Below are 15,704 nucleotides of genomic sequence, written 5' to 3' on the forward strand. Positions count from 1 at the left end.
AATTGTATTCTATTATTAACAGCACAATTAATAGAGATTAATTTTTTAATCACTTGACAGCTGTCATCATAAATTATTATAGCTGCAGACAGAAACAAATGGGAAGAATGAAGCCTCATCTTATTTTTCAATTTTTTTTTTTTAAGACAACTTGAGCATATCCCTTTCAACAGCAAATGGCAACTAAGGAAAAAATATACAAGGGCAAATTTAGCTTTTGGTTTGAGCTTCCTGGTTTTAATTTTATAACACCTTCCCCAACTCCTCCTTCATTCAAAGAGCAGGTCAAACTTGGAATAACTTCATGTCACCACACATGCAGAACATTTTCAAAGTTCTGTAAGGGAAATTAATTCTCTTTAAAGAAGTACACGATGTTACTATTGGATTCTCACTCTTGGGTCTCCAATGTAAATCATGCAGGAAAGTCCCCCAATTCTTAGATTTTTGGCCTTCTGAGGCACCTCTAAGATAGAAGAACATTGCTCTTGAGCTAAGCATGCTTCATCCCCATGTATCTCACTGGATCCAACACACCTCAACAGTTCCTTTCAAGAGCTCCCTAAAGTTGAATTATATACAAAACATTGTTTGGTATATATCTATATAGCCCATTACCCTAGTATCTGAGCACTTCACAATCTTTAATATATTTATATTCACAAAACATCGGACGTAGAGAAGTATTAACACCATTTTATGGATGGGAAACTGAGGCACAAAGGAATTAAATGATTCAACTAAGGTCACACAGGAAGTCTGTGGCAGAGCACGGAACAGAACTCAGGTCTCCAGATTAAATATAAATATTTGATACATGTAGTCAACCATTTCCTTCCCTAAAATACTCTCATGGAAGAATTCTGCTTTTGGAAAGGAAGTAGATTGAGGGATGCCCTAACAATGATAAAATAAACATCCCGCTTGACAGCCTGAACAGGAGCAAGGCCAACAGATAAACATATGGAGCAGGGCTTCAATGACTACTTTGTGCGTTCCCATAATTTAAATATCTTTTTACAGGAGAAAATAGAAGCTGCCTTGGTTAAGGACTAACAGAACCCTAACATTTTCCTTAAGACCCAGGCCAGCTATATCACTGCACTGAGAAATGTCATCAGGAAGTAATTTTAATATGGTCCTCTTGCAATATTACCAGGGAAAGATGCCAAAAAAAGTTGAATAGTGCTTCTAAGGCTTGTCATCTTCTCAAAGTAAAACCTTAATGGTTTTTCAGTATGAAAGAAGGGGGCTTTGCTTCAGCCAACTGAGGATGCAGGCATGGGAAAGTGTAAATAAACGTAACAGAAAGCTTCAGTGGAATAAAACAAAACTAAGGAACAGTAAGCTACACTCAAACAAGTGAAGACATTTGAACTGCCTGTGGTTGCAATTAGAGTGCTTCTTGTGGGCATGCTTGCACTCTGCTGCAGATCATTTGCAGTCACAATTGTAAGACCCATTTGTAGACACCACCCGAGATATTGGAGTCTGAGGCCTGGTCTACACTACGCGTTTAAACTGATTTTAGCAGCGTTAAACCAATTTAACGCTGTACCCATCCACGCTACGAGGCCCTTTATATCGATATAAAGGGCTCTTTAAATCGGCTTCTGTACTCCTCCCCGACGAGAGGAGTAGCGCTAAAATCGGTATTACCATATCGAATTAGAGTTAGTGTGGCTGCAAATCGATGGTATTGGCCTCCAGGCGGTATCCCACAGTGCACCATTGTGACCGCTCTGGACAGCACTCTCAGCTCGGATGCAGTGGCCAGGTAAACAGGAAAAGCCCTGTGAAATTTTGATTTTCATTTCCTGTTTGCCCAGTGTGGAGCTCTGATCAGCACGGATGGCAATGCAGTCCCAAATCCAAAAAGAGCTCCAGCATGGACTGTACGGGAGATACTGGATCTGACCGCTGTATGGGGAGACAAATCTGTTCTATCAGAGCTTCGTTACAGAAAACAAAATGCCAAAGCATTTGAAAAAAAAATCTACAGGCTACACAGTGCTGCGTGACAAGCATAAAGGGAAGCCAGAGACTCAAATGTACGCTCATGGAGGGAGGGAGGGGGTACTGAGGACTCCAGCTATCCCACAGTCCACAGCAGTCTCCAAAAAGTATTTGCATTCTTGGCTGAGCTCCCAATGCCTGTAGGGTCAAACACATTGTCCGGCATGGTTCAGGGTATAGCTCGTCAATTTACTCCTTCCCCCCAGACACGTGAAAGAAAAGGGAAAGAAATCGTTTCTTGACTTCTTTCAATGTTACCCTATGTCTACTGAATGCTGCTGGTAGACGCGATGCTGCAGCAGTGAAGAGCAGTATCCACTCCTCTCCCCTCCGTGGTGGCAGATGGTGCAGTAGGACTGGTAACTGTCCTTCTTATCAACCCGTGAGTGCTCCTGGCTGACTTCAGGTGAGGCTGACCGGGGGCGCCTGGGTGAAAATAGGAATGACTCCCAGTCATTCCCAGTAGATGGTACAGAACGGCTGGTAACCGTCCTCATCATAGCAACTGGGGGCTGAGCTTCAATCAGCCCCCTCCCTTTCATGTGAAAAGAAAAGATTCTGTACTGCCTGGACTATCATAGCAGTGGGATGCGGGGCTCCTCTTCCCCACACTGCTTAATGTCCTGCCTGGATTATCACAGCACCGGGAGGCTGTCTCCCCCTCATTTTATGTCACTAAAAACTCAGTGTTTCTTATTCCTGCATTCTTTATTACTTCATGACACAAATGAGGGGAACACTGCCACGGTAGCCCAGGAAGGTTGGGGGAGGAGGGAAGCAACGGGTGGGGTTGTTGCAGGGCATGTAGCTCATCATTTCTGCGGGATCTGACAGAGCAGCTGTACTCTCTGATACGCTTCTCTAGTACATTTGCCCCATATTCTAGGCAGGACTGACTATTTTTAGAAACCATAAAGGAGGGATAGACTCAGAGAGTCATTCCCAGTTTTGCCTTTGCGCCCCCGGCCGATCTCAGCCAGGGGCACCCATGATAGCAGCAGACAGCACAGAAGGACAGATAACTCATCTCATTGCCAAATTACACTGGCCGCAGACAGTACAGAACGACTGGTAACCATCTCTGCTATCATGCAAAAGCAAATGAATGCTGCTGTGTAGCGCTGGAGTATCGCCTCTGTCCGCGGCATCCAGTACAAATACGGTGACTTTAAAAAAAAAAAAAAAAAAAAAAAAAAAAGGCTGAACGGGCTCCATGGTTGCCATGCTATGGCGTCGGCCAGGGCAATCCAGGGAAAAAGGGCGCGAAATGATTGTCTGCCGTTGCTTTCCCGGAGAAAGAAATGACTGACGACATTTACCCAGAACCACCCATGACAATGATTTTTGCCCCATCAGCCACTGGGCTCTCAACCCAGAATTCTAAGGGGCGGGGGAGACTGCAGGAACTATGGGATAGCTATGGAATAGCTACCCACAGTGCAACACTCTGGAAATCGACGCTAGCCTTGGACCATGGATGCACACCGCCGAATTAATGTGCTTAGTGTGGCCGCGTGCACTTGACTTTATACAATGTTTTATAAAACCGGTTTATGTAAAATCGGAATAATCCCGTAGTGTAGACGTACCCTGAGACCTGCCTGTGGATACCATATGTACCCAGGTTCACCTGGTTTGAACTTAAGTTATCAGAAAGTGGATTCTTGGGTTGGAATGAAGTGAAGTGTCCTGACATTGAGCCACTAAGCAAAACTCTTAGTACCAAGACTATTATTGGTGCTGGCCATCCACACTTAAAAAAAAAAAAAAGTAATTGTTTGGCAAAAAACATGAAAGCTTTCACCTTTTCACATGCAAATTTATCATCTGTACCTTACGAATTAAGTCAAGATGTAGCAATACACTACAATCTGCTGCATTTCAAAAATAATCAAGTAACAATGTCAAAGAAAATCCCTAGTCAAATCAAAGCTATTCACTGAAAAAGTCAGAGATTATATCCATTTCAGCTAATTCAATCTGATATATACATCACTCAAGGTATTGCCTCTGTCTCTCAAAGTTATTCAAGAGACACCACCTACCAATGTGGAAATAAAAGCACCATCTTTAAGATGCAGATATTGCGCTTAGATAAGTTTCAGAATCAGAAGCCTATCCAGTTTAGCTGCAGATATCAGTGGCAGTTGAAGAGGAAGGACCAAGTACCTTTCAGCTAATTACCTTTTTTCATAGTAAAGTATGCACTGTGTAATTGTGTCTTTTCATCATATTAAATGTGATGTGCAGAAACCATGTATTGAATTATTCTGAACACAAAAAGACAATGAAAATATTTCTTTGCACAATATGCACCCAAAACTTAGTGAGTTGAACTGTGCCTAATGATTCTATCCTTTTAAGAACTTAAGCCTCTAAATCCAGAAGAAAGAATAAGGTTCTGGGTCCACGCTCTCTCCTAGCATCTGTAATCTATGTGGTGTTTGAAAGCACAGCGTGATCTTAGAAGAATTACACGGATTGGTCATTTAGATAGCAATGTGAAGCACAGACCATAGATTTGATTTTAGTCAGGAAAGGAAAATGGCTGCATGGATCAAGTCAAGAATGGGGCCATTCAAAGCATACTTTGTGTGTTGAAGTCTAACATGCAGGAGTCAGTCCACCTAGAAAATTCTGCCTGATCAAATGAGCAGCTATGTAAAGTGTTCCTGTTCAAATGCTCACAGAATGCATCTACTTTTATGCAAAAAATTTCTATTGGCATGCTTTTTTCCTTCCTCTTCTTCATTTGGTTCAATGAGACTTATGCCTGATTTTTTTTTTTTTATATATATTTTACACACACAGGTCTGCTTGAAAACTAGCCTACACATAAGGTTCTGATGCTGGCTATTTACCAGCTGAATGAACAGGGTGTTCCGGTGAAACACAGCATCCAGATGAGTGGTCCCCAAACTTTTTCTGTCATGCCCCCCCTTACCACTAATGGAATCAGAGCCACGGTCAGGGGCCAAGACGCAATTCGGGGCCATGGACCCAGACTGGCGCTGGAGCAGAACTGGGGGCAGAGCAGGGCTAGGTGGTGCTCCCTCCCTGCCCCCCCGGTGGGGGCTGGCCCAGGCCCCGCTCTGCCCCCCTGAACATTCCTTCATGCCTCCTAGGGCAGCATGCCCCACAGTTTGGGGAACTCTGATCTGGATATTTTAGTGACTGACACTATAAACACTCATAATTAGAGCATTTAACTCCATTCTCAATATATACAAACATTAACCAGTTAATTTTCCAAAAAGAATTAGTTTTTAAATCTCTACATACCAGAAAAAAGTTCTGCGTCACTGAGTGAACTTTAATAATAATAATAATAATTAATTAAAAAAAGTTACAAGGGAAATGGGAGGTGAAAACTGACCTTAGGATAGGAGTTTAGTTGCACCTTTAAATACAAATAAATTGTCTCCACAATATTTCAAGCCCTTACCAAAGAAATGCATTTCATAACATGATGTACTGTATACAAATATTGTTTTTAACACTTTAAATTTTTCTCAAGTTCAATAAGTGCCATCTTGCTCTTTTATTATTGGACAAGGGAAACAGTAATATTCAACTGCCTTTTTCTATACCAAACATTTTATGTACCTATCTCATCCCCCATAACACGTCTAAGGCATTGTGTCTAAAACACAATTATCTCTGTATAATATATTTATATCATAGACTGAATGTTTGTTATCCTATTAAAGAAACTTGCCTTTTTGATAGAAAAATTCCAGAGAAGTCAGAAAAATCAGTTTACATAGGAACATTAATACCAAACGTATTTTCGCTAGTGAAAGGCACCACACTAACAGCCCTGGATACTGAAGTCTTCTAAATACAATGATTAAGTTGTTTTTATTGCCAGATCAATCTATCACCTAAGACTATCCATGTGAATTTAAGGAGCTGGCTGGGTGTGGTCTTATCTAACATCTCTTGGTTTCTACTTTGGCATTTATTAGTGGAAGCTTTTTTCACGGTGGACTATTTAAAAATCAAAGCAATTCAAATATATTATCATGATTTGAATTACCAAGCAGGGAATGTTGATTTAAACAACTGATTTTAATCATGCTTTGCATTTGTACTTTTAAGCTATTTTCTTAAAGAAAAAGCTGCGCCTCATTCATTGGTAACCATTTCAAACATGCTTTTTTGCAACTAAATGTAGTTTTTACACTAAATTCAGTAATTTTTTTTTACTAACCAGAAGGGTATACTCTATATACATTTATTTAAGCAATTACAAAGCTTAATATATATTTATTTGGATTCTGAATTTTTTAAAGTCAGTAGATGGCAATTTCTTATTCACTAGATTATTAATTTACTTATGATTTCTGTCAAGTTATATTTGGACTGAAATTGTAAATCAAAGAAAAATGCACAACAGCGTTTAGTTTTTCTATTAGTTAATATAATTACCTTAAAAGATGCTAGACACAAGAAACAAATTTAATCAAAAGAACTTTTGCATTTAAAACTCACATTTATTAAAAAAAGAATATCTGCAATTAGTAAATTAAAGTGATTGTTTCTGGTCACCATATCCTTCAAGATTTTAGAACTAGCAGATCTCATCCTCTCATGCTTACTTTTTATTCACACATTTGAAAAAGAAAAGCTTTCCTCCTTTTTCATTCCCAGTTTTTCAACTCTGAATGAACTATTCATTGGAACTAAACTAATTGAATTAACTGAAATGAAAAATATTCTCTGCAGCAGCAGTTACTGCTGTCAAACTCTGGTTCCAAGTGCTTAGCCCATGACTTCCCCCAGTTCAGTGGTTCGACTTTCTTGAAAATGTCAGCATCAAATATACTACTTAATATTTTTAAGTGATTTTAATAGATCATAGTAAATTTAGGCCTTTACATATGTGAAATTATGACAACCTATTTAAAAAGAAAAAATTATTTTGATTTAAATTTTTAAAAACTTTTAAAAAAAATCACTGATTTTTATCCACTCTGGCTTGTTTACATTACTACACAGTGCTGTTCAAATTACTCTCAGTACTATTTTAGTGCTTGTCCCTAGCAGCCTGCAAGTTTTTTGTGATGTGGCGGCTGCCAGATAAAACTCATTCAAGATTGAAATTTCTATTATAAAACTTTCCAACAGAGGCATCCCAAAACAAGTATGGCTCTATCTTGCTGCATCTACATTTGAGGTAGAATGTAGCAACTATTTAACAGTGCCCAATACTACTACACGACAATTCAGGGAGAGAGAGAATATGGTATCAAATAGGGCTCACACTACTAATGTTAGAAAAAAAGATCCGGAGTAAGGCTACGATTCTGTCACAGAGGTCACGGTTTGGTGATTTTAACAGATGTCCACAGTTCTTGAAAATTCCAATAAAAGCATTAGATTTGAGGAAAAATGAGAAATCACTTATTCCCTTTAATGTCTGCAGTACAAGTGTTGAAAATAGCATTTTGTGCACTGTTACTGAGGACAACGTTAGTGAGTAATAAGCAGGGCATTACTGGCTAACAAGCTAAGTTATAGGCAGCAAGGTTCAGGCTTTGGCTTTCAGAATCATGGAAAGCTCTGTTAGTAAATGGCCATTTTAACACTAACAATCTTGTCAAAATTATACACGGTTTAATAGACAATTTAAAAGTTTCTGTATTGATTTAGTGAAAACTGAATTAGTATGTGTACATTTCTGTGATTTATTATTTACAGCCCACATCCTGTCAGTGACTTTTAATACAAATACCCATGGCACAATCATGTTCTTAACCACGATAACCACTTTGGTCAGTACCTACATTTTTTTCTTTCATTCGAAGAACTGCACCATCTGAATTTTTGGGGTTTTTTTTTTGGTGATGTGGCGGCTGCCTGAGAAAAGGCATTAAATAATGACTGACATCTGAAGGCTAGGAGAAGTGGACTGCGATGGTAGCGTGGGGAAAATAATCCTCTTGCAGAGTGGTCCGCATCACTGGTACAAATATAGAGAGAAGAGTACCATCTATCGTCACTATCCTTGTATTCTGCAGCACATGTTTTTCCTCTGAGATTTCTCATCCAGTACTGAAGAAGTGCAATGACTTCTTCCCTTGAGAGATCTATCATGAGTACCAACCACTGTATAACAGGTGCGGGTATTTGCTTAGGGAACTCACCTAAGAATATGTTCCAAGGCACAGATAATATCTAGTTGAGCTCTTTTCATTAGTATAGCCTTATCAGACAGAAAGTGTGTCCATTACAATCCGAGCAAATTAAATAAGACGAGAAACTTGACTGATATAGGTATAAGAAGCAGCTGTGAAGTCAGAGTAGCAACCATATCCCAAAAAACCTGAAAATGTTAGCATCTAATGTTATTACTAAGAAATGGGGTGTTACAGCAGCTCTGCTAAAATACTCACATATTTTGCCTCAAATTTCTTGGCCAGCATTTCCACCTCATACCGCTCACGTTGTTCATCACTAAATGGATCTTCTGAGTGGGCAGGTTTCTTCTGAGAGAAGAGAGGTGGAAATTACACATTCATTCTGTTTCACAGAAAGACATGACGAAATGAAGCCTTATTTAATATCAAATTGTGTTCTGATAGCCTAAGTAGTTAGAATTCACTTAAAAAAATACAGATGAACTTTTCTGCTTCCAATAGCTATTAAAAAGGAGTTGAACTATTCAGATCAGTCAGAGCTACACAATTGCCCTTTTACTCATTTATCTTATACTTCAGTTCATAACTCTTTTGCTGGTATATCTGAAATCAAGCATATTCCAAGGTACAGTATACCCATTTGCCCAAGTAATTATCCTACCTGGCAAGCCTCAGCATTTGGCAGACATGGGAGAACTGCTGTTTGAGGAGCAACAAAAGGAAGAATTACCTCCAACCAAACGTACTCACTTATTGCTTATCAACACAATTTGGATGTGATTTTTGTGATGATAAAAAGATGAACTTAGTATGTTTTCAGCATGGAAGCAATGCAAAAGAACTATGATGCTCAATAAAGCATAGCCAAAACGGAAAAGAGGGTAATTCCCTTTGCATTCTCTCACCATCTCCTCCTGGCTCTTTCAAACAATAAGGAGTCACAGTACATACTGTCTGCATCTGCTGCTATGGCAGCCATAGGGATGATGCAAACTAGAGATTATGACCTCATAGTACAAATAAGCAGGAAAGAGGTACTGGTTTCAAAAAAGCCATTTTCACTCAGCTTTGGATAAACTGATGTAAGGACTGATGGGGACAAAAAGGGACCTGTAGACAAGAACATGAGGATTTTTGTTTGGGAGTAAGGTGTAGCAAAGGAAGTCGGATTACTTTCCTCAGACAAGATTTCATCTATAGAATGGGGGAGTTGTAACAAAAAATACTAAAATGGTCCACAGAATGTTTTTTCAGGTTAATGCAGTCCTTAATGGATGCCAACTAATTTGGCTGAGCCTGGCCTTTCTATTCTAGTTTTATTTTAGCACTTCAGGATAAGAAAACTGGTGACATTCAAAACTTACAGAAAGATAAGTGCCTTCTAATTAGGACATGGAAGTCCAACCTAGGAGCAACTAGTTGCAATTCTAGCCCAATGAAGGATTGTGAACTATTCCCTAATTCAGTTTGATGGGGTCACAGTGAAGTAGGTCTGCAAGGCCCACATTTCTAAAGTTCACAGGGCTTCTGAATCAAGTGCTTAGAGAAGAGGTAGAAGAAATTACTTATCTGAGAAATTCTGTAACGGTATAAAATTTACTGCAGGATTAACTAAACTTAACCCCTTGGTCACTTTCATTCTGAAACAGAAAAAGCCTGGTTTATACTTAAGTGAAATGTCACATGAAGACAAAACATTGGCAGCAGAAATAACTTCACAAGCACAATCTTACACTGGCATATATCAGCCCTTTATTTCTAGGTTAATTTTCCTCCTGCTGGGACCCCTAAAAGCCACACTAGATTGTTATATCACTTCTGTTAGTTAATACCACAGGCTTCTTAACATTTAAGGACAACTATTACTACTGCAACTTACCAAGACATCCTGCTAATTACATGCCACAATCTTTCATAGTTAGAGTTAGTAGAACACATCTTGTCAGCACTAAACTAAAAGCCTTGACAAATGAATTTCTCCATCTATCCAGAGGAAAAACAGAGCAAGGGCAGCATAAATTTCTTCCATGTAAACCAGCCATCTGTTTCTTACTTGGGGTGGGAAACCCATCACTAGGCTGGAAAGAGGAATTCATTCTTCATGGCCGGTAAATTTTTGGGCTCTTCACTGAGTCTGGCAACAAGGGATCAATTATTATAGTGATATTTTAAAGTTATATAACTTCCTTTGGAAATATGTACGACAAAACTGTGAAATGCCCTTCCACTTCTTGCAGTAATCATCTGTCTCTTGGGGATTCCTTTAAGGCTATTTCAGTTCTATCAGATACTGTAAGATGGAAAAGTGTACTCCCTTTCTTGTTATGCAACTCCTTATAAGAAAGTTGGGAGAAAACAAAAGCTTTAAAAAAACCTAATCTTCCTTTGTGCAATAGTAATGTGTAAAACTTAACAAGTTTATATAAAGATCTTATTTTAAAATCCGATATGTTGCTAAAAATTATGCTAAATTCTAAAAGCTAAAACTACTACTTAAAAAAAAAAGCCAACAGTGCCAATAACAATTTTCTTCCTTTCCAGCAGAGATTGAATAGGCCCAAAGAGATGCTATTGAAAGAGCCATAAAGGATAAGAGTGTTAATTCTTAAGGCTCATTTAATATGGATATTTTCCTCATTGCATTAACTGGCAAAATGTTAGTGTGGTTCTTCTACACAACAAATGTCATCAATTCCCATTTTAACACCATGAAAGCCATTTCCCTGTTATTTTAGTTTGCTTCGAAAAATCGCATCTGTAACACATCCAGAAAAGTGGGAAGTAGACTGAAAAACAGCAGGTCCAAAAAAGATTACCACCACCCCAAGGCCTACGGCACCTGTATCTTGCAGAGCTACCCTTTTGTCTCATATCTCCCTGCTTTAAGTGAAAAATTCAATAATAGTAGCTACGGAGTACAATTGTGCCTCTATAATACAGCTTGATTAAGTGTTTTTCCCCTTTGTTACTCTACTCCATTAAATGAGGATACTTTCACTCCTGTCTTTAACTTAAGACTTCTTTTTTAAGCCTCTACTGTTCAACAGTTTCAAAAGAGGATGGGAGGAATGAAAACTCAAAAGATCACTTCAAAAGGATGGAGGTTCTTTATGGAAAAAAATCTCACCATTTGATGGTTTCACACTGTTCAGGAGAGAGAAGACATCATGACCTGCTATTATAAAGTAGGACTCTGCAGGGAATTGATAAACATGAGAGCATGTATAATTCTTGTCTTTTCCAATACCTAAAGTGAAACATGTTCCTTCTCATCCCAGTGGTACTAAAATCCACTAACCCGCCAATATTTTTTTTAACTGGTCTACATGTGAAAGTTGTACTGGTATAATCACTGAGGGGGCATTTTTTTTAAAACAAGTATAGGTATACTAGTACTACTCCAGGATGGACTCAGACTAGTATAGCTTATTCCCATTCCCTTAGAGGAATAGCTATACTGATGTAGGCATCTTTAAAAAACAGCAAAGAATCCTGTGGCACCTTATAGGCTAACAGATGTTTTGGAGCATGAGCTTTCGTGGGTGAATACCCACTTCGTTGGATGCAGTATATTCATATGCACATGAGCAGAAGTTTACACTTTAACTATACTGGCATAGTTAAAGCAATACAACTGTTTTAGTGTAGGCAAGGCCCTTGCCAGCACAACCACTAACAATGGTCAAAATTCATATTTCATGCTCTTCTGCTTTCAAAGATAGAAAAGAGATGTGGAAATGAGCTATATCAGATCATCACCTATCAGCCAGAAATGAATATTATATGTTACCAGAATTAAGTATATTAAGACCTTCAGGGAAAACTGGACTAAAGAAAAGTTGGGAAGAAGTCAACCTCCACAAACACAAAACCTCTGAACATTTAATATCAATTTCCAACCCCCTCTCCCAACACTCCTTAACATTCATATAGGAATAGTGAACAAATTTGGTACTGTACTATTCCATACAGCCCTGCAATATACAGATTTCCACCAAAGTGCAGACCAGCCATTTAAGTAGCCTGCACTGGCACTGTATGCTCACAGTAGCTGTAGGAAAGGATCTCACTATAGGAAGCAGATCCCACAGAAATAATTAGGAGTTAAGTTGCTCATTTTCTGTAATCCCTCTATATTTCAAGGATAAAGTGATGTTATTCATTCCAAACAGAGGAGAAGGTCAAGGAGGGTAGAATATAAGGTTGTAGTACCACCTGTTTGAAAGGCTTTGAATGAGAACCCAGGGCTTATCTACCCAGTGCTCTGGATGTTCAAGTCTAGTGGTACTACAGACAATGGCATTTAAGCCTTTTGTAATCAATATAACCACCATAACCAGAATGATGTCAGCTACCCCCTTTCCTCACCACTCCCTCCAAAAAGAGAAAAAATACCCAAGAATTTTCTATATACTAAAAGAAAGAAAAGCAAGTTAAACGAGTCCTCTAGCAACTTCACTACTACCAGCATATTATACAAAAAAATGCTCAGATATTATGATGATGGGCAGCATTCAACACTCAAGAACTGATAAGAATAGGATAGGCCTAGTGTATCTACTTTAGCATTGCTCCACATGCTGGTCTCTGATGAGCAGCACCTGCTGCCTATTTCCCATTAAGTTGTATCCACAAGTTTTTTTGTAATCCACTCACCAGTGCCAAATGGGAAGCTTTTCTGAGGAGTTCTGGGGGTCTACCCCAACAGTTTTGGGGGTCTCCCCCAAGAATTCAGGGTTTTCCCCCCCCATTAAGTGACATTTTCAGCAGTTCTAACATTCCTATTAAGCCTGAATCTACAGATACATGCCTCCAGCACAGCTACTGCTAACGCTGTACTTCTGCCACACCAATAACTTCACACAGCTCTGACTCAGTTTCATCCTGCTGATGAAAACCTTGCAGACAACTGTGACCTGACAGGAACTGTCAGTTTCACTCTGCAGCTGTTTGGCAGAGCTTATAACAGCAGGAAAGACAACACTTGACCCGCTGACAGGGGAGAAAGACCTGGGAGAGGCGCGTAATAATAGCACGGCCTCCCCCACGCACTGGGGCAACATACTGGCGCCTAAAAAGGGGACTTGTGCTTGAGACACCAGCCAGCAAGGGCGGAGATGGAGTCCCGTCCTCCGCACGGGGCACACGGTAGAGGAGCAGGGCAACTGGACTCCTCAGCAGCGCGCTGCCCGAGCCATCTCCGGCGGGGCCCACCTCCAAGCGAAAAGTCGCTCAGTAACAAGCGCCTTATATGCGCTGCCGGAGCCGAGAGGCTGCGGGCGCGGCCGGCTGTAAACCGGCCGGGAAGAGGGAGCAGGCCCAGCTCCGAGGGCGTGGGGCGGGCACTGTGCGCAGCTCCCCGGGGAGGTGTTGGGGTCCCGTACCCGCGGCTCCCCGCACAGCAGCAGCTCGGGGTAGCTGAACTCCACGCAGCTCTCCTCGGTTGGGTCCTTCAGCACCACCTCCAGGCGGACCGTCTGCCGCGGCGGTGGCGCCTCCTGCGGCGGCGGCGGCTCCTGCCTGCTGCTCTCGCGCTGCTGCTGTTGCGCCGGCGGCGGCTCTGGCCGGGGGGGCTCGCGCTGCTGCTCAGGCCGGCTGGTCTCACACGGCGGTTCCGGCCGCGGGCTGGTCTCGCGCGGCAGCTGAGCCTGTGGCTCCGGCCGGGAGAGCTCGTGCTGTTGGTCGGGCGGCGGCACCACCTCGCGCCCTAGCAATAGCTGCTGCTCCGGCTCGCGGCCCCCAGGCTCGCGCTCCAGTGACGGGCTCTCACCCTCGCGTCGCCTCACGGGTGCCAGACTAATGAACGGCACCCGGCGCGGCTCCGCCATCCTCCGACCCCCCTCCTCACCCGTACGGCGACACTCCCCCGCCGGCTCCTCCTCCCTCTCCCTCCCTCCCCACCCGATCGGAGCTGCCCCCTACGTTCTCCTCGCTGCTACCACCGCCGCCATTTTGGAGCCCCCCCACATAAATAGAAGCAGGCCGCTAAGCCGCGCATGCGCAAGACGCCGTAGGCCACGGGCGAACCGCCCCACGTCGCTGTTGTTATTGCTCATCGACTGCTACGTCACGGCAGCCCCAGCGCCCACGCGCTGCGGACGCCAGCTCCCGCCCACAGTTGCCTTGGAAATATGCACGCTGCCTGCGGTACGGCTCTTAAAGGGCCACGAGTGCGGAGATCACGGCGCGGGGGTCTGCACAGAGCCAAGCTGGACAGTGGGGGCGGCTCACCGCGGGACCTGCGTGGGGCACGGATCTTGGCCGCACCGTGACCCCCATGTTGGGGCTGCAGCGCGAAACGCCGGGCCCGGCTGCCGGGCGCCCCGCCAGAGGCGTCCCCTCGTCCGCCTTCCCCAGGGAGCAGCGGGGCCCACCCCAGCGGCTGGGCCCGTCCGGTGTGGGCGCGTGTGACGCGGTTGGGGAGGGGCTGGCATCTGAGTCCTGACCTGCTTTACTCAGCTGCCCGGATTGGGCCGTCCTCACGGTGCCACCAGCGGAGGTGTCCCGGCGAGCCCCGGCCCCGTTGGGGACTGCACACTTTGGTTTAGTAAAATCCTTCTGCTCCAGGAGCGCAGGGCCCCGTCCTGCCCGTTGCGCAAGCCAGCCAGGGGGGCTCAGCTGTCATCTTTGAAGGCAAAACAGGACAGTATCCCGCTGTAGAGGAAAGACAGGAGAGAATGAGACCAATATGGCTGCAGCAGGAGCACTTTAATCACCGGAAAATCCAGAAAGAGTCTTACAAAAAGTGGAAACATGGACAGATTGCCAGGAGTACAAAAGACTAGCGAATGGTTATAGTGATAAAATCAGAAAAGCTAAGACACAGCACATAGTTACAGCTAGCAAGGGACATAAAAGGCAATAAGAAGTGAGTCTAAAATACAGTAGGAGAAAGAGGAAGGAAAGTGTAAGGCCTTCACTTCACTGGAGAGGGAGAGAATAATGGATGACACCATCACCAAGAACGCTGTCGTGTTTAATACCATTTTTTCACACAGTCTTCACTAAAAAGGTTATGACTAGATGTTTAACACAATGTTAACAATAAGACAAAAGGAACACAAGGCAGAAGAGGGAACTTACAGGTTAAAATATTATGATAAATTAGATGTATTCAAATAGTCTGGCCCTGATGAAATCCACCTCAGATTTACTTAAGGAACTATGTGAAGCAATCTTGGAACCATTAGTTAACTTCAAAAACTGAATGAGTACTCATATCTTTTCCCTTTTTATGCTCCCCTTATGTAAACTAATAACAAAAGGGGAGGGTAAAATGGGGGAAGATATGCCCATTTATTTAGCACAGAATCACAATGTTGAGAACATTAATCAAAGAACAAAAGGGCGTGAAGAAAATAAGTTCTTTCATTGGCTATATACCAATACCAGGATCCTGGCTAAAATAAATAGACCTGGAATTCCTCATTTGTGAGCATAAGTTTCATATAGTTAATATTACTGAAACTTGATGGTATGAATGGCACAATGGGAATGATAAAAATCAACGACTATTTCCTATTTAGGGATCAAGTGGGCAAAAGG

The 15,704-nt window shown here is 42.1% G+C and overlaps 1 protein-coding gene across 7 annotated transcripts in view; it reads right to left on the reverse strand.

Moving 5' to 3' along the window:
* Window positions 1-14,109, reverse strand: part of UBN2 (ubinuclein 2) — a 114,162-nt gene extending 100,053 nt beyond the window's left edge. For 4 of the 7 annotated variants that reach the window (XM_030547959.1, XM_030547967.1, XM_030547940.1 and 1 more), the window contains exons 1-2: window positions 13,544-14,109; window positions 8,415-8,507 (exon numbers count right to left, since the gene is read on the reverse strand). In XM_030547959.1, the coding sequence (XP_030403819.1) occupies window positions 8,415-8,507; window positions 13,544-13,987 (537 nt within the window). In that variant the 5' untranslated portion in view covers window positions 13,988-14,109. Of the gene's footprint in view, window positions 1-8,414; window positions 8,542-8,820; window positions 8,843-13,543 lie in introns of those variants that run through there. The other 3 variants (XM_030547949.1, XM_030547979.1, XM_030547986.1) reach the window with 3 other exon arrangements.
* Between the last annotated feature and the right edge of the window lie 1,595 nt (window positions 14,110-15,704).

Source organism: Gopherus evgoodei, chromosome 1 (genome assembly GCF_007399415.2).
Source record: "Gopherus evgoodei ecotype Sinaloan lineage chromosome 1, rGopEvg1_v1.p, whole genome shotgun sequence".
Classification (NCBI taxonomy): domain Eukaryota; kingdom Metazoa; phylum Chordata; order Testudines; family Testudinidae; genus Gopherus; species Gopherus evgoodei.